Source organism: Aquila chrysaetos, chromosome 24 (genome assembly GCF_900496995.4).
Source record: "Aquila chrysaetos chrysaetos chromosome 24, bAquChr1.4, whole genome shotgun sequence".
Classification (NCBI taxonomy): domain Eukaryota; kingdom Metazoa; phylum Chordata; class Aves; order Accipitriformes; family Accipitridae; genus Aquila; species Aquila chrysaetos.
The window spans coordinates 5,481,418-5,508,841 of record NC_044027.1 but is presented as its reverse complement, the minus strand read 5'-3'; the positions used below and the strand labels follow the sequence as shown (position 1 = coordinate 5,508,841).

At 47.5% G+C, this 27,424-nt stretch overlaps 1 protein-coding gene across 2 annotated transcripts; it reads left to right on the top strand.

Annotated features, from left to right (window-relative positions):
• The first annotated feature begins 1,365 nt into the window (after nucleotides 1-1,365).
• Nucleotides 1,366-27,345, top strand: C24H6orf89 (chromosome 24 C6orf89 homolog). 2 transcript variants are annotated; one of them, XM_029999544.2, is made up of 8 exons: nucleotides 1,366-1,481; nucleotides 6,352-6,559; nucleotides 7,827-7,992; nucleotides 19,445-19,599; nucleotides 19,921-20,042; nucleotides 21,311-21,437; nucleotides 22,136-22,259; nucleotides 22,663-27,345. In XM_029999544.2, the coding sequence occupies exons 2-8, from the start codon at nucleotides 6,371-6,373 to the stop codon at nucleotides 22,746-22,748; spliced, it is 969 nt and encodes a 322-aa protein (XP_029855404.1). In that variant the 5' UTR covers nucleotides 1,366-1,481; nucleotides 6,352-6,370; the 3' UTR covers nucleotides 22,749-27,345. The 2 variants fall into 2 exon arrangements, with proteins under 2 accessions (XP_029855404.1, XP_029855403.1); XM_029999543.2 differs by lacking the exon at nucleotides 1,366-1,481 and adding an exon at nucleotides 2,662-2,739.
• Nucleotides 27,346-27,424: the final 79 nt, after the last annotated feature.

Here is a 27,424-nt window from a genome sequence, read left to right as displayed (position 1 = left end):
GTTTATGTGGCTCAGTTTGGAGAGATGCCTGGATTTGGTGTCTGGGATACCTAAAAATGGCTTTTTTTTTGGTTTTGTTTGGACCCATCTTCACTATTTCTGCTTTGCTGTTTTATCGTAAAATAATATAAATCCAAGCATACTTTGCAAGTCTGGTCTACAATAAAAGAAGCACCCTTTCAGGTTGATCAACCCAAAAAGGTTCTTTTTACTGGGTCCACAATGGTTCCCAACTGCGTGACCCCGTGCAGAACTGCCCAGCTGCCAGCCATCAGATCAGCTTTTCCCTGTGCCTAAATTTGCTGGGATTATGTGCGAAAGATGCTGCTTTGCCAAGTGGCAGCAGGATTGTGCAAGAAAATGGGTTTTTTTGCTTGCAAAATAAAGGGTTGAGGTCGCCGAGGCTAAATTCTCCCATTAGATGGCAGCAAATTCAGCAATACCTTCAAACTGCAATATTGCTGCTGCAAAGAAAGACTGGGGAGCTTGAACATGGCCCAAAAGAGAAATCTGCAAAAGAAAAGGCTTCCCAGAACAGCAGACAGAAAGAAATGTCTGTCTTATTCCACTAGAAATCACGCCTAGAAAGAAGGATTGAGTTTGGACCCAAAGATGTTGCATAAACCAAGTGTTACTGCGCTCCAAACCTCCCCTCTGAACTTGGAAATGAATTTTTCATTGCCAGGTTGAGAGAAACACCAGGAAGGCAATAAAGTGTGTTGGAAAACATGGTCAGCGTGTTGCATTGGAAAGCATCTTTCACCTTTAATAATTCATGAACCCAGCAAACACTCCCACTCCAGAATCAAAGGGGACCACTCATTTGCAAGCTGTTAAACGCGTGCACGAGTGTTTGGAGGAGGATCAAGGTCTGAGATATTAATAGCAACAGGGAAACACATATTTGTTTGGACCACAGGAATTTTTTTAAAAACAGGTTGTTTCCCTTCGAGCCGTTTGTAATTCCTCAGGGCACTCCGTGAGAATTAGCGGAGCTGCTCCAGCCAAGCCAAGATTGCAGAAGATCTTAGATACCAGCCCAAAGTCAGCAGGCGTTTACCACCGTCTGGTTTTGATGCATCTACCTTGAAAGCAGAGAACCCGGGTGAGCTCCTGGCAAGTTGGAACAAATCATCGGCCAAAGCTTTCAGTGCCCCAGCCACTGGGTCTTGAGTCTCACCCAGCAGCATCCCCCAGAATTTCACCCCATTCCCCTCAAAAGGCAGTAAAATCGGGATGCGGAGACCGTCCCGCTTCCCGCGCTGGGATTGACAGGGCAGGAAATTCAAACCTGATAAGAGGAAGTACTTTTTCTCGCAATGTTTAATTAAACTGCAGAATTCATCGCTGCAGGAAGTTGTTGAGGCCGAGAACTTAAACAAGGCTGAAAAGGAACCGGAGAGATACCAAAAATGCCTGCCACAGCCGCAACCAACAGCTGACTCTGAAAATGCATTTAATTGCCTGTGTCTGAGAGCTGGGTGAGGTTGAGACCCTTTCGCTCCTGCTTTCTTCTGAGCTTTTCATGTTGGGGGTGGCTCTGGGGATGTCCACTTGCTCCATCTCCTAGCCCTTTACTCCTGGAAGCCTCTCCCACGCTTTTTCGGGGGTTAACACCCCACGCGTGGTCACTGCTTGTCACTCGAGCTGTGGGGATAGGCACCCGTGTCCCCACGAGGCTGGGGGTAAGCGGGATTCAAGGGAGGCACTGGATGGGACTTGGTGGGGAGCACAAATGCAGCTCAGCAGAGCTGGAGGAGGTAAATGGGGCCGATGGGGGGGCTGTCGGGGGTGATAGGTGGGTGCTGTGGGGGGATGCTGGAGACTTAGGGAGTGCTCGGGGGTGGAGAGGGGGTCTCGTGGATGCTGTGGGATCTGGCCATCAAAGAATTTGAGGGTGCTGTGGTTTGCAGGGGGTGCTGGGGGGGGTGCCTCAGGGGTGCTGTGGGCTCAGGCAGGCACTGGGGGGGGGTCTCTTCAGGTTACGGGGGTGGGTGTCTGAGGGTGCTGGGGGTTCAGGTGGGTGTTGGGGGTGTCTTAAGGTGCTGCGGGCTCAGGTAGATGCTGGGAGGGGTCTTAGGGATAGCGTGGGGGTGTCTGAGGGTGCTGGGGGCTCGGGTCAGTGTTGGGGGGGGGTGTCTGTGGATAATGGGAGGGTCAGGCAGGTGCTGGGGGGGTCTCAAGGGGTTCGGGGGCTCAGGTGGATGCTGGGGGGTGTGGGGGGTGTTTTAGGGTTCCTGGGGAGGTCTGAGGGTTTTGGGGGGGGTCAGGCAGGTGGGTGCTGGGGGGGGAGTATTAGTGTTCCCGGGGGGGGGCGGGTGTCTGAAGCTGCTGGGGCTTCAGGCAGGCGCTGGGGGGGAGTGAAGGTAGTCATGGACTCAGGTGGGTTGTCTGAGGGGTTCGGGGGGGGGGGGTGTCCGTGTTCTGGGATCAAATGGGTGCTGGCAGTCTCAGGGGGACTCTGGGCTCCGGTGGGTGTTGGGGGGTCTCAGCCCTCGGCGGGGGTGGGGGTGGGATTTGTACGCTGAGGGGGGTCTCAGGAAGAGCGGGGGGTGTTCCGGCTGCCGGGGGGTCTCGGGGTGCCGGGGGCCGCCGCAGGCTGGGCCGGGCCCTGGCGGAAGCAGGAAGCGGCGGGGCGGCCCGGCCCGGCCCCTCGGCCCCCCGCGTCCCGCCTCCATCGCGGGCGGGAGGAGCCCGGAGCCGGGCGGCGGAGCGGGGCAGCCGCCGGGCGGTGCCGGGGTGAGGCCGGGGGCGGTTGAGGGGGGACGGGGCTGGGGGGGTGGGTAGGAGGACCGGGCCGGGCCTCGGCCCCTCACGGTGGGCCCGGGCCTGGGGGGGGGGGGGGTGCTCCACGGAGCTGGCGGGGTTCCCCGGGCCTCAGCGAGGCCCTCGCCAGGCGCCCAGCTGAGGGGGTGGGGGCTGTTTTCTGCTTCGTTTTATTGATTTAAAAAAAAAAAACCTGGCTGGAGCTCCTCTGCCTCAGAGACAAATGAGGGCGATGCCGCCGGCCTGTGGTGGGGTGCAGGCCCCTCTCCGGAGGGTTTTTAGCCCAGGGCTGGGACCTGACCCCCCTGAGCAGGGCCGAGGAAAGCAGCATAAACGGTGTTAAAGCAGAGGAGAATGTATTTGTATTTATATCGCTGTTTCAGGTTCAGCAGCAAGGCGAGCAAGCTTTCCCTTTTAAAGACTCCTCCGACAGCGTTTCTCTCTAAATATTTAGCTTTCAAAAGCCTGGCTCCGAACACCCTGCCGGGTTTGCGGGTAGAACTGGGCACTTGGGTAGAAACCCTTCAGGCCGAGAGCCGTCGCTATTTATGTTTGCAGAGAGAGCTGCTTATTCCTGCCAGGGTGGTGGAGTTCATAAAAAAAAATAGCAATAACATATGGGTTCCCTAGTTTAAAAGGCCTGTCTCTGAGGGGTTGCTGTTTGCAAGGGATAAGACTAGCTCAGTATGTGCGTGTGACGGCGAAGCGGGTACAGTAGTCTGTTGTTATTATTTTGTCGGTTGTATTGTGGCGATAGGAAGGGAAATAATGGGTTGTTATTTGTTTTTTAAGGCCTCATCTGTTCTCAAAACAATGTGGGAGCATAATGCCTTACTTCCTAGCTGAGGACTTGGGTTACTCTTGAGTTTGTCAAGGAGCTGCATTGGGTCTTTAATGTCTGTGACTTGCAGGGGTTGACTACAAAGGTGTTTGCTCAGAGTTGAATACAAATGTAGAGGAGGGAGAACTGGGATGTATCTCGGCGTTTTATCATAGTAGGATGCTTCTGCTGTTTGGAAAGGGGGAAATCACCATGTTTGACAGCATTTCTGTAGCGATAATTGTTTTAAGTGGTTCCAGGCAGATCCTGCAAGCAGGGGAAGCTTGCTGAATCTGCTGGAATTTGGCATTGGAGAGCTTCACAGGCGAAAGCTTTGGCACACAGGAGCCAGAGGAAGCTAGATAACCTTTCAGACCACTTAGTGCACCAGTTGCAGTGTCAAGGCAACTAGAGTAATCATAAAAGCTGGGGGGAAAAAAAAAAGTATTTAATATCCTTCAGATGTGCTGGCTCTTGCTTGTTATATGAATCAGGGTATTACATAAATGAAAGAGTTAGTAAAGCAATGTATTGTTTTTATAGAGTCAAGTGCATGCCAGGTGCTTTACAGATGAGAAGAAAAGGTCCCTGCCTTGGAGACCTTACGATCCATAATGAGATATTATTGATCAAACCTGCTTTGTGGCAGCTTTGCTAGCCCATGGGGCTGCTCAGGTGGTAAGATCTGGGACAAATATTTGCATGGAACACAAGGAATGTCAGTAGAACAGGGCTAGGAGCTAATTAACCTGGCAATGTAGTGCAGCATGTTCTCATTGTGTGCTTGGGGTTAGGTTTTAATTTGGCATTTTACTCTTTTGGTGTTTCTAAGGCTGTGCCTCGAAATTTGACACTAATGTTAATGTAACATCTGACATTGACTGCTTGAGTTGGATGCTTAGGCAGCTGCTGACCAAACAAATAGGGGCTATTTTTCAGCCAGATAATTTTCCTCATCTGATTCATCATGTGACCACATAAACAAATGTGCAAGAGCAGAACAGGGGGTTGATCCTGGGGGGAGAGGAGCAATTGCTGAAGCTGGTAGTCCTGTTGAAAAGTGGGTTTTTTCCTGAACCTACACCCTAGGATTGCAGAAAAAAAAGATATTAAAAATGCCATTGCTTGAGTTCTGACTTGTAGGAGCCCATGGTTTAGGGAGAAAGCTGTTGGCCAGTTCTTTAAGGCAAATCAGGTTTCAAGTTTGGCTGCCTAACAAGAGAATCTTATTTCTTGAATATACATACATACATTTATGGCTGATTTGTCCTGTGGGAGCAACCCGAATGAGTTAGAGCAGAGCAAGTCTTAAGTTTAGGTAGCGTTTTATGCAGTGCTTGTCAGCTTGTTCTCAAGTGAGCAAAACAGATCTGTGCTTTTAAAATGCAGACTGTGCTGTGAGGTCTGTGCAGAGAAGACCCATGTAAATAGTTACACAATTCTTGCAGTACAGCGACAGACTTCATGGAGCAAGGTGGTGAACTGGGTGAAGCAGCAAACAGGATTCACGAGCTGGTTCCTGGTGTCAGGTGGTACTTGGAGCAAAAGGGAGACAGAGGCCCAATTTCCATTTTCAGCTGTGAGCTGGATGTATCGGTCATGCTTCTTGTGTTTTTACGTGATGGTCCTCAGTCTGTGCTTTTAGGGTATTGCATTGCTAAACTCTTGTCTCCCAAGAAAGTTTGGTTGTCCCAGTTTGATCCAGGTTTAGAGTTTTCCCAGCTTAGAAGCAAGAAGGAAAGCAAGACCTCACAGATGCTTCCTCTTCCCCAGCAGTGTTTTTCCGAGGCGAAATGCCTCTAACAATGGGATTCTCACACTGGCAGCTATTAGCTCATCCAGCAATTTCTTTGCATCTTTTCTTCAGCCCATCTGCTGCTCTTGGTATTGCGAGGCTCTGCCTTTGTGGCAGACAGGGGGAGTGGTAGAGGAACACATTTCTTTTTTCTGGCATCTTAATGTTGATCGCTCATAGGTGTGTTCTTACAAGCTTCCCCGTTGAAATTTCGTGGTGGGAAATAATTTGCTGTCAAATGCCATTTTGTCTCTGTCTCGTGTTCACAATGCAATTCTTGCTGCAGTATTTAGTTATGTGGCATTTCTGTGTGTGAATGACCTGCAGGCAAACTTTCAGAGGAACGTAGGAGCTTTTGTTGCCTGCAGAGCATGCTGCTATCACATTACTGTTACTCAATAATCAGTTGGCCTGGACATTAGGTTGCGAAAATTTAAACAAATTGTAAACTGTTGGACTTTGCCCCACACATACTGCTTATTTCTCTGTCCTGTTCCTATTGCTGACAGGGGATTTAATGAAAACAAATCTACATTAAAATAAGCAACTAAAATTATAGTGCAGGAGAGCTTAGCTTGGCTACTGTGTGTGATGATCGGCTTTGTATTGCTGGCTGTTGTACTTGGTAAGCAGTCGCTTTATGGGATGGATTCATTTGGAATAGATGAATAAATGGAGTTTCACTGATTTCTGGGAAGCTTTGTTCATTTACATAAGCTGCGAATCTCAGCTGGTTCCTCTCTTGTCAGGAAATTTCACGGCTTCTTTCCGTCTCCAGGAGATATTGAACCAGCAGAGACTATTAGGACTGCAGCTAAATGTTGTGCCTTTGGCTGCAAACAGGTTTGCTCCAGAGAAGCCTTCCTGCTTGCCTAGACATTGTGATGTTCCTGTGTTCTCTCTGCACATGCTGGTGTTGAGCCGTATGGCTGGAGTATGCTTTCTGTTAACATACTGAATCTCCCCACAGGGATTTTTCATCAGAGGCCATGGAGCTTTCGGCCAATGAGCTCAGCATTTATGACAAGCTATCAGAGACAATTGATCTAGTGAGGCAGACTGGCCACCAGTGTGGGATGTCAGAAAAAGCCATTGAGAAATTCATCAAGCAGCTCTTGGAAAGAAATGAACCCCAAAGGGGACCTCCACGGTACCCAATCTTAGTGGCTCTCTACAAGGTAAGACGTCTTTTTTGTGTGCACAGACTGTTTGAGGGTCAGAGTTTTCCTTTTGCACCTGAGCCTTTTATTTCCCATTGCATTTTCTTGATGAATTTTTCTGAGTTCCTTATTTAAAAAGCTGTGAAGTGTAGCTTCCTTCCTTTGTCCCACGAGCTGATCTGAAAACAGAAGACAGCTGACCGAGGTTTGAAATTGCTCGTGTGTTGAAAGTTTAACATGTCAACACCTCCCTCTCCTTAAATTGTTAAAGAATGAGACTTGTATTGATTCTTCAGGCAAACATTCCCAGTGTCAGCACCCTCAGTGGAAATGTGAGGAAGGAAGGAGATTCTTAAAGGGTTGAATAATGAAGAAATGCAGGTTCTGTTTGTGACCCTGTCACAAGCTTCTACCTGTCTTTATTCCCTTCTAGTCTATAAAATAAACCTGTTGTCGTGATGCTTGATGCTAGAAAAATGTTTTGAGACCCTTAAGTAAAAGACGCTGTAAAAAGTTTTGCAAAGTTGATGAAAGGATGCTATTGTTAGGTAGGTTCAAGATGTTTGCTACAAAGATGAAAAATTTCCCACTGGCATAATACTCAGTAATATTTTAGTGTCATCTTCACAAAATCATCATGATGGCTTCTATTTAGAAAAAAATCCAAGCTTTCTTCTTCACATCCTATAAAAAGCTGTAAAATGAGGCAGGAGAACAGGAAACTGGAAATTTGAACTTTCAGCTTCTGTTCTTGTTTTTGCTGTTGATTCACTTTGACTTTGGCCAGGGGGAGAAATGCGTCATGTCATCTCTTTAAGGCTTATTTGGGATTCTGGTATGGAGGAGGGAGCTGGTGCCAGCTCTGCCAAAGTGTTTCGAGGCTTGACGGATGTTTGCAAAAAGCCTTGAAACCTTGTGTAAGAGGTATGGCAGAAGTGCAAGCTTTTATTTGATTAGGTGGGAGGAATTGAAACTATTTGTAGATGATCCTCATTGCTCTGGTGCTGGAATATTTGCAGTACTAAAATATATGAACAGAGTTGTGTGGCTTCGGTTTGAAGGCTGCTTAATTTAATCCTTGGACAGCCCTAACAATAAAACTGAGTGACAACTCTGTGTATGTAAATAGCATTGCAGTTGAACAAGGAGCCACAGCAAAAATTTGAGTGTTCATCTTGCAGTGCACAGCCACAACCCTTTGATACCAGCCAGAAGGTGTGTACTGTTCTGAAGACATATCGGCTCACTGCAGTATAATTAATTATCTGCCTGTTTTCTTTCGCAGGGCCTGCTCACCCTGGGATTGGTCTTGCTGACTGTTTACTTCGTGATCCAGCCATACAGCCCGCTGCCTCCTGAAGCTCCGCTCTCCAGAGCCCATGCCTGGGGCTCCCTCATCGGTCACATCCGGCTGCTTTCTCTGCCCATTGCCAAGAAGTACATGCTCGAGAGTAAGGAAATTATTTCTCTGCTGTAGCATAAGCCTAACGTTAAATACCAGCCATGCAAATCATTTGAGTGTCTCCCTGGGCACCAAATAACAAATATGTTACTGGCATGGCACCCTGGTTTTCTCTTTTCCTACCACTGTACTTAAAAATAGCATCCTGAATTCTAGCTAGGGCTCTTTCCCTTCCATTCATTGGGGCTGAAGCCTATTTTATCTCTAACTTCATAATTTTGTTCTTGCACATTCTCTTTTCCTTGCTTTTAACACCTCGGGTTTTTTCTTCCACAAAAGTTCCCCTTCCTCTAAAAATCTCTGCAGTTCTGAGAATCATACTAAGATAGCTATGCTGGGTAAATGTCAACTTTTATTTTTTCTGAGTAAGCAGGCAAAAACAGTTTTGTCAACCAAATCTTGATCTGTGAGCAAAGTATAGAAACCTCAACATGCGACCCGGGTTTAAGGAAAAGTAGTTTTTGCCAAGTGGCATGTTGGGAAAGGACTGTTGGCTTGAGAGCTATGGTGTTTATAGCAGTTAACATAATGTTAAGGGTAATGTGTGTGTGAGGAAGCTAGATAAGTGGCTCTCTAATGAGGTGGTCCCATTATGGGAGAGGAACATAATAGATTTTCCTAGACTGTCATAATAGAAGTGGAAAAGTTTGAGTATTTGTCATTCTCGGTTAATCATTTCCACTGACTTAGACTGGCAAATGGGTGTAAGCATGGGCTCTGCCTCTTTGATAAAATACAAAGACTGTCAGTAATGATAAAGCTGTGAATTATTTTGAGCAGGGATGTGGCACAATGTTGATCGTCTGTCGGCTCACTGTAAAAACAAACTCCTGTATCCATGCCCTCGATGGGTTTATATTTAGCTTCGGCAGCTCATTGTGTTGGACTTGTCTGTTCTGGCTCTGACCTTCCTGCTGTAACTAAAAAGGGCTCCCTGAAATGCCAGCGCTGTTCTGCATTTTCTCTGTGTGTCTCCCTCTCTTCCGCTGACACGTGGGATTTCTGTTGATTTGGGTTCGTATGGGTGGGACGGGGTATCCCCCATTGTTCATCTCTTTCCTTAAACACTGGGATCTCTTGCGGGGAGGAAAAAACAAAGGCGAGGAGATGGCTCTGATAGCCACTTGACATTAGTAGCCTGCCTGTCTAATGCATTTCAGCATTGACATGAGTCTGTGCACACCCCTCTGCTTCTGTGTGGAGAAGGAAACCGACAGGGATTTTAATGCTCATATTTGTTCAGTGAAATTTTGTTCAGAAAGTTGACAGGTTCTTCCTTAAGATGCCGCAGGGTCCCCTTGGATGGGGAGAGCCCAGGGAGATTCCTTGAGACAGCAAAAGGTTTATAGGACAAGGGCTGCCTGAAATAATGAGTATCTCGCTGTGAAGATAAATAAGAGCAGGAGCAAGTCTGGGCTACTGATGGGAACACCAGCTGAATGGGAAGGAGATCAGGAAACATGCAAAGGAGCAGGGGAAAAGGGAAGGATGGATGGAGAGGAAGGATGCGAGGTTGTTGTTTAAATGCATATAAAATCCCTCATGCCTCCATGAGTCCCGGAAATCTTCTGAAGTGATGAGCAATAGGGTGGGCAGCAAGCCAGCTCTGGGGAAAGGAGGGGAGGTACAGAGGGGATGAGGAGTTCCCGCTCTGTTTTTCCAACATTATTAGGTTGTGGTGGAAACCACAGCATGTCCCAATTATCAGATTCGCTAGGGATGGCTGGAGTAACTTTGATCCTGCCTCAGCAAAAGGAACTGGACTAGACCCTGGCTATTTGAATGGGAGAGCGCAGCACCCAGCCTGAACCTTGGCTGGGTTCCTGTGGGAATCCCTCATGTCCTGGCTTCCCGGCGGGCAGCTGTGGCCACAGGGGCTGTCGCAGCAGCACTGGTGTCAACTTCACAGCCTGCTGCTGAGTGGACCGTGGTAAAGCCATCCGGTAGGGATCCAGATGAGAGAGTTTCATGACGTGGGGCTGAGTGGTCTCCTGAGCTCTCTTTCAGCCCTGCCTTGTGCATCATGCAACATCTTGCCCTTAATTTTGGCCCTGTAATTTTGGCCTTGTGGTCTGCTGAAGGGAGGGGGTAAAGCTACATGTTGATGTCCTGTTTGTTGATGTGAGCACTAGGCTGGAAGGTCTTGCAAGCAGGTCTGGCGTTCTGCGGTGCATGCTCGCATAGGAGAAGGTGCTGTGCAAGGAGACTGAGCAGCAGAGGAAACCACTAATGAAGGGACTCAACGCACAGGCTCCCCTTCCTTTCTCTATGTAGATCCTGGTAGATGAAAATTTTGAGGGGGCTGAGGATGAAACTTGGAGCTTGCTGTGCTTGGGCACCGGTTCAAATCCATCTCGGGCTGTTCTTGTTGAAAGCCACCTGTTAGCAGTTTGGAGGCTGCCTTGGCCCACCGGCAGTGCTGGCAGACTTCCCCCGGCTGCGCCGCCCAACGTGGTGTGGACGAAGCCCGGCCGTGGCGAGCGTGGGCGCATGGGTGGTCCGGTTTGCTTCTTCCGGGCCTGAAGCCGCCTGGGCAGGCAGGGGCAGCCTACCTGTGTGAGGCTGCGGTCTGCGGCCGTGCTGTCCCTCCTGAGCCTGCTCGGGGAGTAGTGGGCTTGGGGCAGCTTTCCTGTCTCCAGGAGTGCAGGTTGGAGCCCGGTCCCCTGGTAGATGTGGGCTGAGCAGCCAGGTTTGTGTTGCAGAACAAGAGGAACTTGGATGGCTGGTTTCCCCTGAGAGCCAGAGCCCCATGTCAGAGTGGTGGTGATGCTCTGGGAGGAGCAGGGGTGCAGGATACGGCTCCCCTCTCCCTCCGGCTCAGGGTGACCTGCCTTCGCTCTCACCTTCATCCTCATCCCTTCCACCCAGAGAGCCGTGCTGCGGATGACAAGGGCTGCCTGTCTGTCGGTGGCTGTGGGTGGACCTTTGAGTGGCCGAGGTGAGGAGGCAGTGTCCGCAAAGCGCTCTCTTGCGTTAAGTTTGTAGGATTAGGTCCAAAGTAAATTTCCTTTTTGCCTGTCTCTGCTCTGTTGCCTGCCGGCTTTCTCCCCCGGATCAATTCCCATATTAAAACTAATGTTCCCACCCTTTGTTTCTACAAAGCTGACTCTTAGACCCCTGGGTTTGGCATCTGTGCCTCTTTTTCAGCTGTTTTCCCAGGGCTAGGAACCAAGGTCCCTTCAGTTGGGGAAAAGTTCTGCGGAAATGTGGTTTGCATTTGCTCTTCCTGAGCTCATGTTTACACAGAGCTTGTGAAAGCCCCGGTGCTGGGTCACACTGCCTGCTCCAGGCTGGGGGAAACACCTCTCACTGCTGCAGCATGCAGCTGTTAGCTGGGTAGATCAGCGCTTCGTGTAGCCCTGAGGGAGGTGATGGGTTTGCAGACCTCTGGACTCTACCTGCTAAAAGGAACACAGTGGATTTTGGGTGGGCATGTGGGTTAACTCAAGGCTTTCTAGTGCTGTTCCAAGGAGAAAGTAGGGCCTATGTAATCTGGATTCATTTGTCTTCTCTGACATAGGCTGGGATGGACAAGTCATACACTCTGTGTTTCAGTTCTCTGCTGCAAAGTAGGGGTATGAGTACTTCCCTCTCCCCTGCAAACATTAGGAAGTAATATAATGAGCTAAGCCCGTAGTTATTGGAGCCAAATGAAAAGGGTTTTTTTCTTTTTTTTTTTTTTAACCAAAGTTTTAAAACCATAATGGTGATCACTCTACCTGTTTTTCAGTGGTTCTTCCCTTCGCAACTGTGTGACATCCTTCTAGCTTTGTTAATGTCTAAATATGAATTTTGATGTCAGCTGGTTGATAACTGTTGCCCGCTAGCCACATAGAGCAATGAACATGATGAGCAGAGCGTTAAGTTGCTCATACTTTAACTTGTGTGTCTGTCCATGGTAAGTTCAGTCCTTGCAGCTCAAAAACCTCAGCAGAGCAGGTCGGTCAGTGGCGAACAGGCTCTCGTCCAACAACATGATAATTTGCACGTTGTGCTGATAGGGGTTTGTAATGACCTCAAGGAGAATCCAGCTTTGCTTCTAATAGTGAGACCCGGTCCTGACCACATACATCCTACACAGTTCAAAATCAACTGGATCAGTGGCTGCTCAGCACACCTAAAATCAGACACAAGCACCCATGTAGCTCAGTGTTGGAAAAGGGACCCTGTGCAAGTTACCCCCAGCTTGGAGAAGACTCCTTGTGTTAAATACTCCCTTTTGCCTAGACCAGTAGGGCTAAAATGATGTTTATGGGTTTTATGCATAATCTATTTTAGAGAAAGGAACCCTGCTGGAGGAGTTGTGTTTAAGCAACACCTTGCAAATGGCCTGTCACTGCCATGTCCCAAGCCCTGCTGGTTGTGAGAGCTATTTGTGGGGATGGGTCACAGCAGTCTGGGTTACTGGGAGAGGACAGCAACCTCTGCCTCTTGGCTGGCCACCTTCAATTTAGCTGGAGGCTTGCCTTGGCACCTGGCCAGGTCCTGGCTTCCTTCTGATCTTAACCCTTTGCAGGCAGCCTGCGATGGGCCAGCCACAGACACGTTTCTCTCCACTTCTCACACTCCTCTCCTCCCCTCTTATTGTAGCCCTGAGGTGTGTTTATCGTTGGGGCAGCTCTGTGCAGGAAGGGAGCATCCAGCATGCCCATCTTAAATGAGGGAAGAGTGGACTTTCTGCTTTTTGAGTGCAATGTGAGCTAAGCACCCAGGTATTCAGCCAGCCTTTCGCCATGGGTTTTGCAGCCCACGCTGCATCTGACCTGCTGGGTTCAGTGATGCATGAGCCCAAGCAACATGGGCCCACTCTGAATGAAAGGGTTGCACAACAAGGCTGCTTGGGAGGTAAAGCAGGATCTGTTTCCTAACTTCTTGCTGCCTTCAGCATGGCCTTCTCCTCTTGCTCACAAAGGATCTCACTTTTTTTTTTCCCAAAGCAAAGTCAAGCTGGCTCGCTCTTGTGTTCGTGCATATTCTCATGCACCTGCTTCGGCGGCTGGAGCATTTTGAGGTGGGTGTGAGCATGATGTGGGTTGCAGCACTGTGCAGGGCTCCATCGCTGTCCAGCTGCCAGTTTATCTGATCTTTTCTGTGTGTGTGTATAAACAACCCTTTTATAACCTGAGAGTGACCAACAGATGTGTGTGTTGGCTTGTTCAAAGCAGGGGAAAAAAGGGCTGACTTTGCAGTGCAGGGTGGTGCCAAGCTGTTTTCATGTACTGTGTTACTTTAGCCTCCATTCAGCCAGTGGACTGTTTATTTGGATTTGCTGACAGTAAACAAACTCCAAATCATTGCGGTAATCCGGAACATGAAAAGCTCTTCCTTTTGCTTCTATATTTTGATGCCTCCAGAATTTCTTGTTTCCTCAGTTGCAGAGCAAGTGAGTTCTCACTATGGGTTTACTTCCCTGGAAAGAGTGTGCCATATGTGGCCTGTTGCAGAGGTATTTAGCAGCCTAGCAGAGCCCTGTTTGCAGTAGTGACACGGACATGTCAAACCTTTTACAAACTGAAGCCACCGTCGGGCAAGTGGCAGCTACTGGGAGGGATTTGCTTCAAAAGCGTGCTGTTCCTCCAAGGCAGATTGCTCATGCAGCCGCTGACAGAGCAGCACAAGCTGTCTTCTAGGGCACGTAACCAGAGGTGCAGGCTGGAGTGGACTTTGGAGGCTTTCCTGACAGCTTGGTCTCTGCCTTCCGTTTTCTAGATTGGTAGGTGCAGGTTTCTCCTGGAAATAATGCTCTTTTGCCCCAGTGGACTGTGAGTTCCTCTTGGGCTAGGCTGAGCAGACTTGATTTCACAATGTCTGGTTGGATCAAAATAATTTTTGTGCTTTGCTAGAGATTGACTAATCATCCTTCGGTTGTTTGACCAGCCGTTACCCATTAGTGAGATGAATGAGTAGTTCTTGGAGTTGTTGACTCTTTACCCAGAACAAAAATAAGGGTTTCTCGATGGGTTTATTTGTAGCTGTTATTTTGTTACTAGCTGTTCCTAAAAATGCTATGAACCAGGACTGGGAGGTACTTTCTGCTGCTGGCGTACAGAGCTACAAAAAAGGGCAGTAAGAGAAAGAGGTGAGGATCTTGTGCTGAACAGGGACCCTCTTTGTAGTATATATTTAAAGCCCCACTGTGATGCATTCCTTAAGGAGGACTTCTACACTGTAATTAATAAGCACTCCTTATGATTCCTGTCTGACTTACTCAAGCACCCATCAGTTTAGCCTGACTTTGACATGACATAAATGATCAAATTAATTTTTAACCTAGTGAAAAATTTCAGCAAGATGGAGCTTGGGAAACATTGCTTTTGCAACAAAGTGCTCTGAATGTCTCCTCTGAACTGTGCCACACAGAGCTCTTAATTTCTACGTCTGTAAAGTAAGAATAATGACATTTACTCATGTCATAGATTGTGATCATGAATTGATGTCTAAATTGCTTTGAGTTTTTAAAATACTGTTTCATCTTTCTGTAAAATCTGGGAAGGGGGGCGTGGTGATAAACATATAGTATATCCTGCTGCAATGACATAGCACAACAAGTAACAAGCTATTTACTTGAGGAGTATAGTATCTGTAAATCTGCAGTGGTCCCAACGCGGCAAGTGGCTAGTCATATCTCAGGAGCAAGAATAACCTGGCCTGCATATTCTTTGGCTGTCAAAGCAATAACAGTAGGTTATGAGCTGCAACTTCGCTTTAAGGTTAAGGGCTAGACTTTGCAAATCCCTGTCCTTAAAATAACGGAAAACAGGACTGTAAAATCCCAGCATCTGGAAGCTAGATATTTCCAACTGGAGGGAGAGCTGCAGCCCTTCTGTGGTGAAGGTAATTGGACATCAGAGCACTGAGGATCTCGTGGCCTGTTTGTCACTGGGAATCTTAGAGGTAGGATTGAATGTCTCTTAAAAAGCTCTGCCCTGTGTCAGCCGTAAGAATCAGCTTGTAGTTGGGCTTTTGCTATGAAAATGAACAGAGCAGGTAAGTATCCCACGGGCTGTCAGGTGCATGTCTGTAAAGGTCCCTTTGGCTGAAGGGAAAGCGTGGTCAGACAGCAGAGCATAGGCTGAGGTCTTAATCCTTTCCTTTGAAGCGTCTCTTCAGATCCACCTTGAAAAATTCCCCGACTTTTACAAATGTGCAGCTGTGGGGAGACATTGTAAAAGTGAAGATCAGCATCTTCGCGTTGTTGGATCTAGCACGTAGGAACAAGAAGGTTGTGGCTGTCAGTGCAGTGCCATAAATGAGTCACTGGGTCGGGCCTGGGTGAGTCCACCCCCATCCTGAGCTTACCTTTGAATTGGCCAATGTAGAGTTGGTCATGCTTTTTGAGAGCCCTGAGGTTTACCTGCTGACCTACCCTGATTACAAGTATTTTTTTAGGTTTTGATGGTACATTGGATCCTGTGAGGGACAGTCCAAAAGTGTTGTGGGTGTTGATGGAACAGTCAGGCTTGTACAATGGACCTACAAGAAAGGACAGAGAAATGTCTTGTGAATATTCAGTGCACAAGCCAGTCTTTCTTGAGAGCCCTGAGTTCATCCTAGGCTTGCTGAAGTTGCTTGAATACTCCTAGCACTGATCCCTAGTGAGGTATGTGGTGGGACTGGGGAATAGTGTCATCCTCGGAGGAATCAGGGATTTGGAACCAACCTTTGCAGACTGTGGAGCTGCTCTGTGCATTAGACAGCCCTCTGGGGAGCTTTCTTCTAGTTATTGTGGGTGATGGTAGCAACAACCCATAAGGACAGAAGACCTGGGGGACTGTGAAGCCCTGGGGGAGTCCCCCTTCCCCAGGACCAGACTTCCCTGTCACTTGCCTGCAGGAGATTTCTTCAGCCGTGCAGTCCTCAGTGCTGGGGAGTAAACCAGCTTGGTGGGGACCCAGCAAGCTGCCTCAGCACCTGCAGTTCTACATGCAGGAGGTTTTACGTTTTCAACGCTTCGTTAGGGTCAGGAGCAGCCCTTGGCTCCGTGTGTCTTGCAGGAGCAAAAGATCCCCCTGCTATGGGCTTCCCTTTGAACCTGCTGCAGCGGCAGACTGTTTCGCTCTCCATATGGTCCCTAAAGAGACCAGGGCTGTTGGCGAGATCCTGCTCTCAGATCTATGTGGGCAAGTTTCCATAAGTTTTATTGCTTCACTGCAACGGGCAGAAGCAGGGCCAGGTCTTCTCAGTAACCTCTTAGCTTCCAATCTGATTGTCCACACCCAGCATCTCTGGGGTTGTGTGCACACACCCCTCTGTAGTTCTGGGGACAGCAAAAAAACTTGGGAGATCCTCTCTGAAAATGGCCAAGAAGGGCGGGGTACTCAAAGTGATTGTAAGTTGAAAATTATTTTTCTGCATAGTGGAAAGTACAGTCATAAACTCCTTCTAGCATTAATCATAGACATGCTTTAAGGAAAGTTATCATCTCTTGTTATCTCCAGTGTTAGCAGCTGGAAGTTCCCAACCCTGGCTCTGCTAGGAACTATCCTGACACAGGGGAGAAGACAGCTCTTGTTCTGGAGAGCTCATAAAGCATTAAAGCAAATATTAGGTGGATGTGACCGATGGGGAACTGAGGTTCTGCTTAACAAACTAAAGGCTGCTCCTCAAAGAGGGGTGAGAAAGCACAAGCGTGGAGGAGAGGTTAGTTGGGACTGGCCCGCGCTTCTGTCGCGTAATGGATAGTTGTACGTGTCAATACTAGAGCTGCTTTCCTGCACTCAGACTCCACAGGGATAATTGCACACGCCCAGCACTTTAACATTTGAATGCGAGTGGATGGGACCATCGTGTGACAGCTGCATGTGACGGTTGCACTGGGGATGAAGAGTGCATCTTTCATTTCAATCTCTGAGCAGACTGTGCGTGCGCACAGACAGCGCACTCGACTTAAACCAAAATAATCCTCCAGGGTGTCTGGGCAGGGTGATAATGTAAAAGGAATGCAGGGAGGGTAATCGAAAGAGAGAACAAGCATCCTCAGTAAAACTCCTGCTGTGGTCCCCAGTGTGCAGTTGCATGCCCTCTCCTCTGTGCATGGTCTCTTCTCCCTCCCTCCCTGGGAAAGGCAGGCACTTCTTGCTGCCTGTACTTGTCATGCCAGTCACACACATGCTGGTGCACAGACTAACACCCTCAACAATAAATCTAAAAGATTAATTACAAAAAAAAAAAAAAAGTCCCACAACCCCACTTGCGGCATTTGAAATGCATCTCAACTGTGCTCCGCTTGGGTTATTCATGGGGAAAAGAAATAACCTCCTGAATTGAGCAATTGAGAATGCAAATATCCCACCCTCACTCAAAAGAGGAATCAAGCTCTATACTGTCAAGCTGATTAGCATCCCGTTATGTGGGGTACTGCCCTGAGCCCGGAGAGAAAATTTTGGGACAACTGTGCTTAACGCTCTGGGATGAGGTTTCTAAGTTTTGCCCAGAGGGAAATTATAGTATTGCTACTCCCTGTATGATGAGAGACCATAAGATATGTTTTCTTGTTCTGTTCATGGCGACTGCCTTTCCTCTGGTGAGATCTTTCAGTCTTTTGTTTCCTGTCACTGACCAGCTGTTTTTTGTGAGTTGAGTTTTTTTGTTGTTGTAAAATTGAAGCTTTCTACAGGCAGTGGAACAAAGATTTTCTTTTTTCTCTTGTGAGCAGGGAGGGAAAGTACGTTGGAGCAGTTTCTCATGGGAGTGGGACTTCTGCTTGCAATAAGGATTTTACACTTTGTTTTGCCTTTTTACCCCTTTCCCTGAACGTAGTGTAGATGTGTCTTCCAGATAGACTAGGGATTATATCCTGATCCCTTTTAGTCCATATCCCAGCAGTAGGGTGGGAAATGCAGCATTTGGGAGTTGACTGGAAATATTCAGAAAGAAAAAAACAAAATTAATCCCAATCTGCTTCTTGTTGTTACGTCCCAATGAACCTAAATCCTCTGTAATATTCCTCGTTGTCTGTTGCAAGTGTCGGAAGGAGAAATAAAACAAGAGCTTTCCTATTAAGTGCTGTTCAGCAGTTATTACCCATGTGCAGGAGCATGAGCGTGGCTGGAAACCACAATGGCAGTAACAGGCAGGGTGTGCGTGGTCTTTTTTTCACCCTGAAAAGCTGCTGTGCATCCTTGTTTCCCAACTTTATTTTTCAGACAGGCTATGCTGTCTCTTCTTCCTCCCCTTTCCCATCCACTCTGTTTCCCAAGTGGGTGGCCTGCAGCAATGTCCAGGAGACATGAGCTGTTTTGACATGTGCTGGCACCGGACAGGACAGGTGGGCCTGTCATGAGGACAGATCTTTGGATGTTTCATGTGAGATGTGTCCCAGACCTTGGGTTTTTCCTAACCCACCCTGATAGATGAGGTGCTTGGGTGGGTTTGCTGCCACTGCCTGAGTTAAACATCTCCCCATTGGATTAAGGCTGCAGAACCAGGGCTGTCACAAAATTAGACCCGCGTCCTTTTAGTGTGGCGGCTGCTCCTGCAGATCCTTTAGCATAGAAATACGTGGGGCATTCAGTGTTATTGGCTCTTGTCCTGTTCATTCAGTGGTGCAACATGTCTCTTCTGTTAATGTTTACTTACTTTTTTGTGCTGGGAGGGCTGTTAAGTTGGAGGAGAGAGGCAGGATATGGGCATCAAGTAATGGTTTCACATAAAAAAAATCGAATTTTTGAAGATGTAAACATATGCAGTGTTCACTGTAGGCCAGTTCAGATGATTGTGGTGTAACAACGATTTCTGAAATTTAAAATGGATATAGCTGTGGTCCGGGGCTTCCTTAGGCTGGGACTTTTCTCCCCATTTCATCTTCAAGTCAATGCATGGGATGAATGAAAACAGCAGCAGCACATCTTCGTGAAATCCTGCATTCCCCAGTATCTTCTGCACATCAGAGACTGGGCCAACTTTACCCAGGACAGAGTATTTCTTAATTAACACAAAGGTAAAGGGGAGGGTAGTGATTTCAGAGATGTCTTAGCAGGGTTCATGGCACCAGTGCTAACCATGTTAGAGTTACTCTCTTAAACCTGGATCTTTTTTTTGTCTTCTGGGTGTCTCCTTGATAACATGTTTGGATTGATGTTTTGCTTGTGGACTTGTTTCAATTTAAGCACTATATATGGTGGTTGCCATCCTTCCGTTGATAATGAAAGGGTGACTTAGCCTGTATGCTTCATATATACAGAGAAGTGGAATTTCCATAAAGCTCTCCCATTTCTCACAACCCCAAGCTGTATCTCCAAAATCTTCAGCCTGTGCTGGAAACATTCTGTGATGAGTTCCCGGCCCAGTGAAGCTTGCTCTTTTTGAGTAACTTACAGCCATCGGAAGCTGTAAGAAATCTCAGTGTTTCATGTTAGGGATAATGAGTTTATCATCAAGTCTATCTCCTTCCTGTTTCGTTTTTGGTCTTAATAAACATGTTTCTCTTGTTTCTTTCCAAGAATGCCAGGACTGGTGGGCAGCAGGTTGCAGACAGAACACTTCTATGCTTCCCGCAAACTGCACAGTCTGTTCTGCTGTGAAAAGCCTTCAGATAGTGACAGACTTTGGAGAACTATCAGAAAAGCTCCAGAGGTCTCAGCCTTTTCTAATCAAGGTAATGCATGGTATGTAAGGCTGGATGATTAGTCCAAACTCTTGAATAGCACCAGCCAAAGACCCCTGCCCAGTATTTTCAACACAAACTCAAACTGCTGAGGTAGAACATATATATAAGAAGACATTGAGGCCCGGTTTAAAGATGTCAGGGGCTGAGGAGCTCACTGCATCCTTAGAAAGTTGTTCCTCTGACTAATTATGGTTGGAAACTTAGCAGTCTAGGTGGCTGTTACTTTTGGATGTTAGTTGGTGGGATGGAAATAGGAGAGGGGAAGAACCGCAGGTGCACAGCTTTTATCTTTGTTTTGTGTTGTTTAAGACAGGGCAGCATCTCTCCTATGAAGAACTGAAGCATTTTCAGTCCCAGGATCCAGACCTGGCAGAGGTTATAATAGAAGAAAATTCAGCTGAATTGTGGAGCTGCCCATTTTTCTTTCCCTGGTGAGTCAAAAACAAAACAGGTGATAGATGTATACATCCCTTCTGCAGGGGTGCCCAGCCTTTTTGCTGATGTGAATTACTAGGAGCTTGTAAGTTGCACTTTAACTGGAGGGAAGGGTAACAGGAGTAGGTTACAGGTTTCTGTCTGCCTGCTGGCACTGATTTGATCTAAGCAGAAGACTTTTGCACTAAAAATGGAGTGTTGTGGCTGGGACACATTGCTCCCCTTACAAGACAAAAATATCCCAATGATTGCTCAGTCCTGTTCTTCAGGCCATATGTTAATTATCTGGGCTGTGGTCTGATCGCCTGAGGCAACTGGTTTACATTTCTAATCACCTCTGTCTGTTTGCTCAGTGGAAAACCTCCACCATTAGTGTTGACTGAGAAGAGGTGCCATGACTTTTGCAAAACACTGAGAATTAACAGAAAGCTAAGGGATCCTGCAATTTATGTCTGGTCTCATGCAGGAAAAATGTCCTACCCTAATCCTGGCCCTCTGTTAACTGCGCTAAAGCCTTTAGTGTGGCTACAAGACATTTGAACAATTCAGAGCTCTCGTAAGGTTGCAGAGCAACCCAGTGTGTTAGCCAAGTCTTTTCATGTGGAGAAGAGTGACAAGTAACGCCGGAAGGTGCCACCTGGTGTGGAGCAGGCTCCCTGGCACGTTCGTATGAGCAAACGAGCAGTGTCCAAGCAGACTTGGGGAAGGGCATGGTGGAGTCTGTGCTTTGGCTAATGCTTAGATGGGATCTTTTGACCCCAGTGCTGGTAGACAGATGATCAGGGTACAGAAGTATTAATCATGTCAAGCCACTAGACAGAGATGTAAAAATAACAAGCCCCACCCTGCCTTTTCCAGTTACATTCCCTGGCCTAGAGAATAGACTTGGATTCCCCCCTGCCTTGCCATGTGGTTTCAGTTATGGTTGTGTATAATGCCACCTCTCTGCATCTTTTGTAATTAATGGATCCGATCAATGACTCGGATTATTTTAAGGGAAGAGGGGAAGGAAATTAACTTTAGGCATCCACGATGATCTCTTTGTTCCCTGTTTACATGGTCCTGCTGCAGGTACTAAGAGGAAGATATGAAGGACCATGGGTTTAGAAGCTGAGAGGTCAAATTTTGCTCCTAGCGGCTAGTCTATCAGCAGGCTGTTTATCAAGCATATATATTTGTGAAGAGTTTTGATCTTGGAAGTAGCCTTTTAAATACAAGCATTATCATTGTGTGATATTTCTTTAATATGGGTTGTTTTGTTTAGGAACAAATCTGTGAATAAAACTCGGATTCTGCAGGAATTTTTCCCCACTTCCTCTTTGCTGTCCTTCCCCAAGACAGTGTCCCTGGAGAGCTGCTTCCTCATCCGCCATCCAGATTTGGGGAATAAGGTGAGAAATTCACCCCAGAGACATTATCCCCTGTCTGTGAGTTGTCTTCCAGAAGCCCCAATCCCTTGGGGGATTTGCCGGACGTTTTCAGCTGATACAGTTCTGACAAGAAGGGTTTAGGGTTGTATCAGTTCTGTCCATCCCTGTGTAATGTGGCATCGCAAGGTTGCTGTACCACCCAGAAGTTGTGTCCAGTTTTGCGCAAGTGATAAACTGCGCCCATCTCCCTCAGCAGTTAGAGATGCCTGTGGGGTGTCCCAGCTCCTTTCACATTTATGTCCTGCCCTTTCTCTGTAGCTTGGTGAGGGGATGGTCTTTTTGTGCCCAGTTGGGCAGAATTCATTTAAGAGTTGCATTTTTAGGAGCTGTTCTTGGCAGTAAGTCTCACACATTCTGAGATACCTGCCATGGAGACGTTTCACTGAATATAGTGATAATTCAGGCTTCTAGCCTGATCTCCTCCATTTTCTTGCGGGCTTTGTGGGTGTGGAGGGGCCTGCATTGCCTTGGACAGAAGAGGGGAGGAGGACCCTTGCATGCAGCTGACCTCAGCTATGATATACTGGTAACTGGGGGAAGCAGCAAACCTGTGGTTTGTGCTGTCTCACCTTGCTGCAGGGCAGTGATTTGCCCCTTGTTTGATCAGACAGACTCAAGAAAAACTAGCAAGGCTTTGAAATATTCTTCTCTCATCCTAGAGCTACAGTTTGCACAGCCTCTTTGCTGTTGGAAGTGGACAGCTCACCCTGACCGTTGTACCTCTGGACAAGTGCAGAGGACACTGTGAGATGTTCAAGGTGGAGCTGGAAGCTGGAGATTTGGGTGAGTACCAGTGCTGTAGCATGCAGGGTCTGGGAGATCCCTTGGGGTCAGGAGACTGCTTCCAGCTGGGTCTTTTCTGTCTGACACCTGAGAAGGTGGTGTGTGCCACTACCACCTCCAAACTGGTGTGTGCCTGCTTGTTGCAGTACAGAGGAGTGATCATTCTGGACTGGGAGTTTGTGGCCTGAACACAAACAGGATACCATGAGATGCTCAGTATAAAAACTGAGCAGTATGGGCTACACAAGACACAATGCTCTGCTGGGTGTTACAAGCGCAGCGTGTCATTGAGGGCAGGGTCTTTCCAAAGAACTTCTGCATACCAGCATCACTTCGTGGGAAATGTGAGCAGTCATTAAGTATGGATTCATCTAATATGGCCTCTTCATTGCATCTTCCAAAGGTTACGTCAGCGCAGATTACTGGATGATGAGCTTCATGGCCAAAGGGACAGAGCCAGCGGTTGTTTGTGATGGAGCTGCTAGCTAAGGACGGTGGGGTGGGAAAACGGCTATTTCCAGGACAAGAAGACTTTCAGCTTTGAAGCCAAGGCAGCGTCTTGAAAGAGATAGAGCTGGGCTAACTGGGGCAGGCAGCTTTGCCACCCTGCATGTTTACAGTGTTTAAAAAAGACTGTTTTCGTGACCCTTGAGGTAATTCTTTGCCTTTCCTCAAATGTATTTTGGGAGAAGCTCAAGCTATTTATGACCTTCCCTGTCCCCTCAGGTAAGCCCTGGGTTTGCAGCAAAGGGTTTTTTCCAGGAGCAACAGAGGGATTTCTCAGGATGAGATTCACCTTGTGTCCTTTGTGGATTATGGCACTTCTGAAACTTCCTGGGGGGTTTGGGAGTGGAGGGGGTGTGTGACATTTCTGTGTACATTCCTCCTGAGGAGGAGGCTTTGAGCCTGTCTTGTCAGGCCAGCTCTATAAAGGGAATGAATTGGTGATGTGTCCCAACTCCACCCCATCTCTCCATCACATACATAGCTGTGTGCCTCAGTAGCGTGCCCTGCAAAGCCAGTCTTGGCTCTGTGCTCCAGGGCTGAGATGAGCCTTGCTGCCTAGGGCAGAGACCCGCACCCACTGCATTGTTCTTGTACCAAAAGAATCTGTTCAGGCCTCTTCTTTGTGTCTTGTGATCACTCTTCTATGGTTCTCTATCAGGAGGTTGTGAGTCAAATAGTAACTGTGCTTTTTTTCTCCTCCTCCTTTCCTACAAAAATACCAATGCAAATTTTAGTGGTGATGGTGCTGAGAGTGCAGTAGTTGTGGATGGAGATGGGGCTTGGTGCAGAGCAGCTCTCTACAAGTTTCGTCTTCTGATTGTGCACCTAAGACACCAGGGCTGCATGACCGTTTTCAAATATTCCTTGCTTTGAGAGGTGCTGCCTGTGTTCCTGGCCCTGGGTACCTACAGGAACACCTGAAAGCTTCCTCATCCCTGGCATTTTTTGCATTGACTCCTTCCAGACCTGGAACTCTGTCTTCAGAATGAACGTTGGTTTTTCCTGAGTCCTTTCCAAGCTGCCTTCGCATGCTTCCTGTTGCTTGAGCACTGCTTTATCCAATGCCCTGAGAGAGGCTCGGTTTCAGTGTTTGCAGGCTGCGGATGCTGCGGTCCCTTCCAAGTCTGATCCTTTGGGTCTGATCCTGCTGTTGAAGATCATTTACAGATGTGTCAGGCTGAACTCATAGGCCAGGGCTGGGGTTCAGGACATACTCTCACACTTGTTAATATGGAATTGGGAGGGGTTTTGTTTGAAAGCAAGTTAACTCTGTTCTCAGGAGCGAGAGCCTTTTCCTCCGTAAATATTTTAGGTACGTGTAAAATGACAGATTGGAAAAATGTCTGTCCAGCCTTTGTTTTTGAGCAAGACCAGGAGAATGGGAGCAAACATCGTACTAATCTTATTAGGGTCTAACAAAAGCTGCTAAGTGGGATGACCACGTCTAGCTCCTGTACAAGGATAAGGCAGAGGACAGTTCGTGCTCCAAAGAATTTAGTCTAAGGCCTTGACACTACAAACATTTCTATGCATAACCCTTGTTTTTCTCCTGTAAACAAATAAGAATGACCCCAGCACCTGTGTCAGTCTGTGTGCATGGCCCTTGACACTGGACCAACATCCACCAGATCTAGTAGAACCAAAGGGGGAGAGCCTGACTCTCTCAGGACAGAAAAGGACTAATTTCTAGCAAAATATTAAAGGGAATTGGATTAATAAGACTTCTGTTAGTATTGTTAATGTTTGGGGTGTGTTTTACACTTGTGACACTACATGCAATCTTGTACATGCCAAGACACACATACCACCCCTCTCCCTCCTCTTAAAGCCTGAGTCTTAGTTCATGGAAATTTGGGAGTTTGGTGATGGCAGAATTAGGGCCTCGTTAGTGACTGTTGCTATTTACACTTTGGCAGCTTCTCAAGTCAAATGCAAAGGCTGACAAGGTTACTTCACCTCTTAACTGGTTTTGTACCTGATCCATTTCTGTAAAGCATTTGGTTAGAGATGCATGGGGAGAGAACCTGCTGGACCCATTATTGTTGAGACTGCAGGTGGTTTGGTGATGCTGTTACTTCTAAGTGTCCTTGAATGTAACTTGTAAAAGAGCTGCGGAGACAATTCTCAAGCGTCTGTGAAATGCCTGTATTTTGTGAGTCACGCTTAAGCCATTGTGGCTGTCTGGCTCCTTTGGGAAGAAGCAGAGAAAATGGATCTGTTTACAGTTGCTGTTTAGACTGGGGAGAAAAGGGGGGGCTCTAGAGCAGGTTTGTGCCTATTTAGCAAAAGTGCTCTCACGTATTGCTTCTCCACTCCTCAAAGAGTTGCAGCTGGTTGGACAGAAGATGGTGAATCTGGACTGCAGATCAGCTTTCCAAGTGCACTTTATGGTCTCTGCATAAGTTTCCAGATCTGTGTCTAGGCGATACATTGCATATGTCCCAACCTTGCTCCCTTTGGAGTTTACATCATTTGTTTTTAAACTTCCAATATATTTTCTCTTCCTCTTCCAAAAGCTGTAAGGAATTAGCTGCTAAACTAAAACAGGAGGGCAATTCTCAGGCTGATAAAGAGCTGATTTTGGCCCTAGCCGCTGTTGAGTGCGGAGCCCCAGCCTGTAGCACGGCTTCTAGAGCAGCTCCTGTCTTCCGCTGCCAGAGAAGTAGTGCTAACGCCTTCTGCATCACAGCGCGGGCAAGGAGCCGGGATGGAAGACTCGGACATGAGGCCAAAATGGCAAAACTGAGATGGCCAAAAGGAGGTGTTGATGCCTTGGCCAAATGGCTGCAAGCACATCCTGGTCATCTTCCTCATCTGGGGCTCTGGCTTCACAGAACCTTTGCAAAGGCTGCAACTTCCCTAGAGAGCCTGGTAGCTCCTAGTGATCTGCTGAGGCTGAATTGGGGGGAACGTGGCTGTTTTCTCAGCTATTGAGGCATTGTGGCGACAGACCTGATCAGATGAGTTGCAGAGGGTGTGTCCCCCATCATGATTTTCCTCGCCTCTAGCTTCACTTTGGCACTTGTGCATATCGAAGGGTATGTGCTGGTTCGGACAATCTCCCACTCCCCACCCTGGCCAGCTCAGAGGGGTGCCCAGTCAATGCATGCATCTCATTTATTTTAAAAACTGTTTGCATGCTTCAGAGCTCTTTGCCTGTGAGCTGGGGGATGGACTCCCGCGCTCCCAATGTCTCGGAGGCTGCAAAGCTGCTCTGAAATCAGCGAGGCGCAGAAATCGGTGCTACCCAGGTGCCCAGTGGGCAGAGATGCAGAGGGGTCATCTTTCTACTTGTCAGGCTAGAAAGATGGGCTGTCACCCGTCAGCTGGGCAGGAGGACCATGGTTCAAAGCTGGTTTCCAAAAGGCAGGGGTCATTGACCGTTGCTCTCAGTCAGCCCTGAACTCAGGGTAACTGAAAGGAGGAGAAAGGAGTATTATTATTTACTTCAGTACCAGGAAATCAGCATCCCCTAAGGGAGCCAAGCTGCCTGTTTCTATTGATTCTTTTCTTTCTTTCTTTTTTTTTTTTCCTCCCCACTGGCATTGCACACATGGTTCCCTGAGGCAGCTCTACAGCTCCCAGCCTCAAACTCCCTTTGCAATGCCCTGGAGAGCTTTCCAGGGTTGGATTTCCCGGGAGTCTTGGGCCTTTAGCTTCTCCCACTAGCTGTCTTGTTGTAATGGTCTGGCAGAAAAGCTGGTTTTACTGGGCTGGATCAAAGCACCTCCCTTCTCTCATGGCTGGTTTCCCCAGATTTCTAGCAGCAAGCCTTGCACGCCCTTTCACAGGAAATCCCACATGCAGCGTGGGAACACCCTGAGCGAGACGAGGTGGGGAGCAGGAGAGCATCTTGTTACTCGAGATGTGAACTCTATGAACGCCAGCATCTCAGAAAGGTGATCCTCCTGCCTTTGAACCCCCATGTTCACATTGGGAATGGTGCTCTGGGGAGGGAAGTTTGCAGGATCTGCCCAATCCCAGGCTTAGTGGTCTGCATTTAGCCCTGTGGTCCCCAAGAGAACCAAACACTTTCTGGGGTGAGGCCATTTCGGTGGGCCTTGCAGTGGGTGCACAAAGAGCTTTTGCTTCCGGCAAACCAAACTTTCTCCTCTTCATAAATTTTATATGTAGAACTACATAGTCTCCTCTTCAGGAAACTCCTTCTTATAAAGGATAGATTTACTGTCCTGCTGAGTTAAACAAGGGAGATGCTGGTCTTCCCCTTTGCTTTGGAGATTCAAACAAATGACAGACCCCTAAAAATTTTATTTTTAGCATTATCTCTTTGTCTGTGGGGAGGGGAGGCATGTTATAGAGGCTCAGGGGTGCTGGGAAGTAAAGCTATATATGCATAAAGACTGTTTCAATGCTGAACACTATAAATTCAGTGGTGGACAAAAAAAAAGAATGTAAATATGCACTTAATGCAGAATTTTATGGATGGTCATAATTTAATATATTGCAAACTTTGTAAATACTTGGAAAAAGCCTGTAAAGTGTGTAAATAAATTAGATTTGTATGTAAGAATAATAAAAAAGTTTTTACTTTTTGCAATTAAATACAAGTGTTAATGCACCTTTTCCCCTTTTCCTGATTTATTTTCTTGTCATGTTGCATGTCAGCCATTGAGGGGTTATTTAACCCTTTTTCTAAG

What these genes read in the sequence shown, in the direction of transcription:
- C24H6orf89 (XM_029999544.2), top strand. Translation starts at nt 6,371, where the DNA reads ATGGAGCTTTCGGCCAATGAGCTCAGCATTTATGACAAGCTATCAGAG. An exon ending in CAAGAAGTACATGCTCGAGA is followed by an intron (nt 7,993 to 19,444) that starts GTAAGGAAATTA and finishes TTTCTTTCCAAG; the next exon opens with AATGCCAGGACTGGTGGGCA. An exon ending in CTCAGCCTTTTCTAATCAAG is followed by an intron (nt 19,600 to 19,920) that starts GTAATGCATGGT and finishes GTGTTGTTTAAG; the next exon opens with ACAGGGCAGCATCTCTCCTA.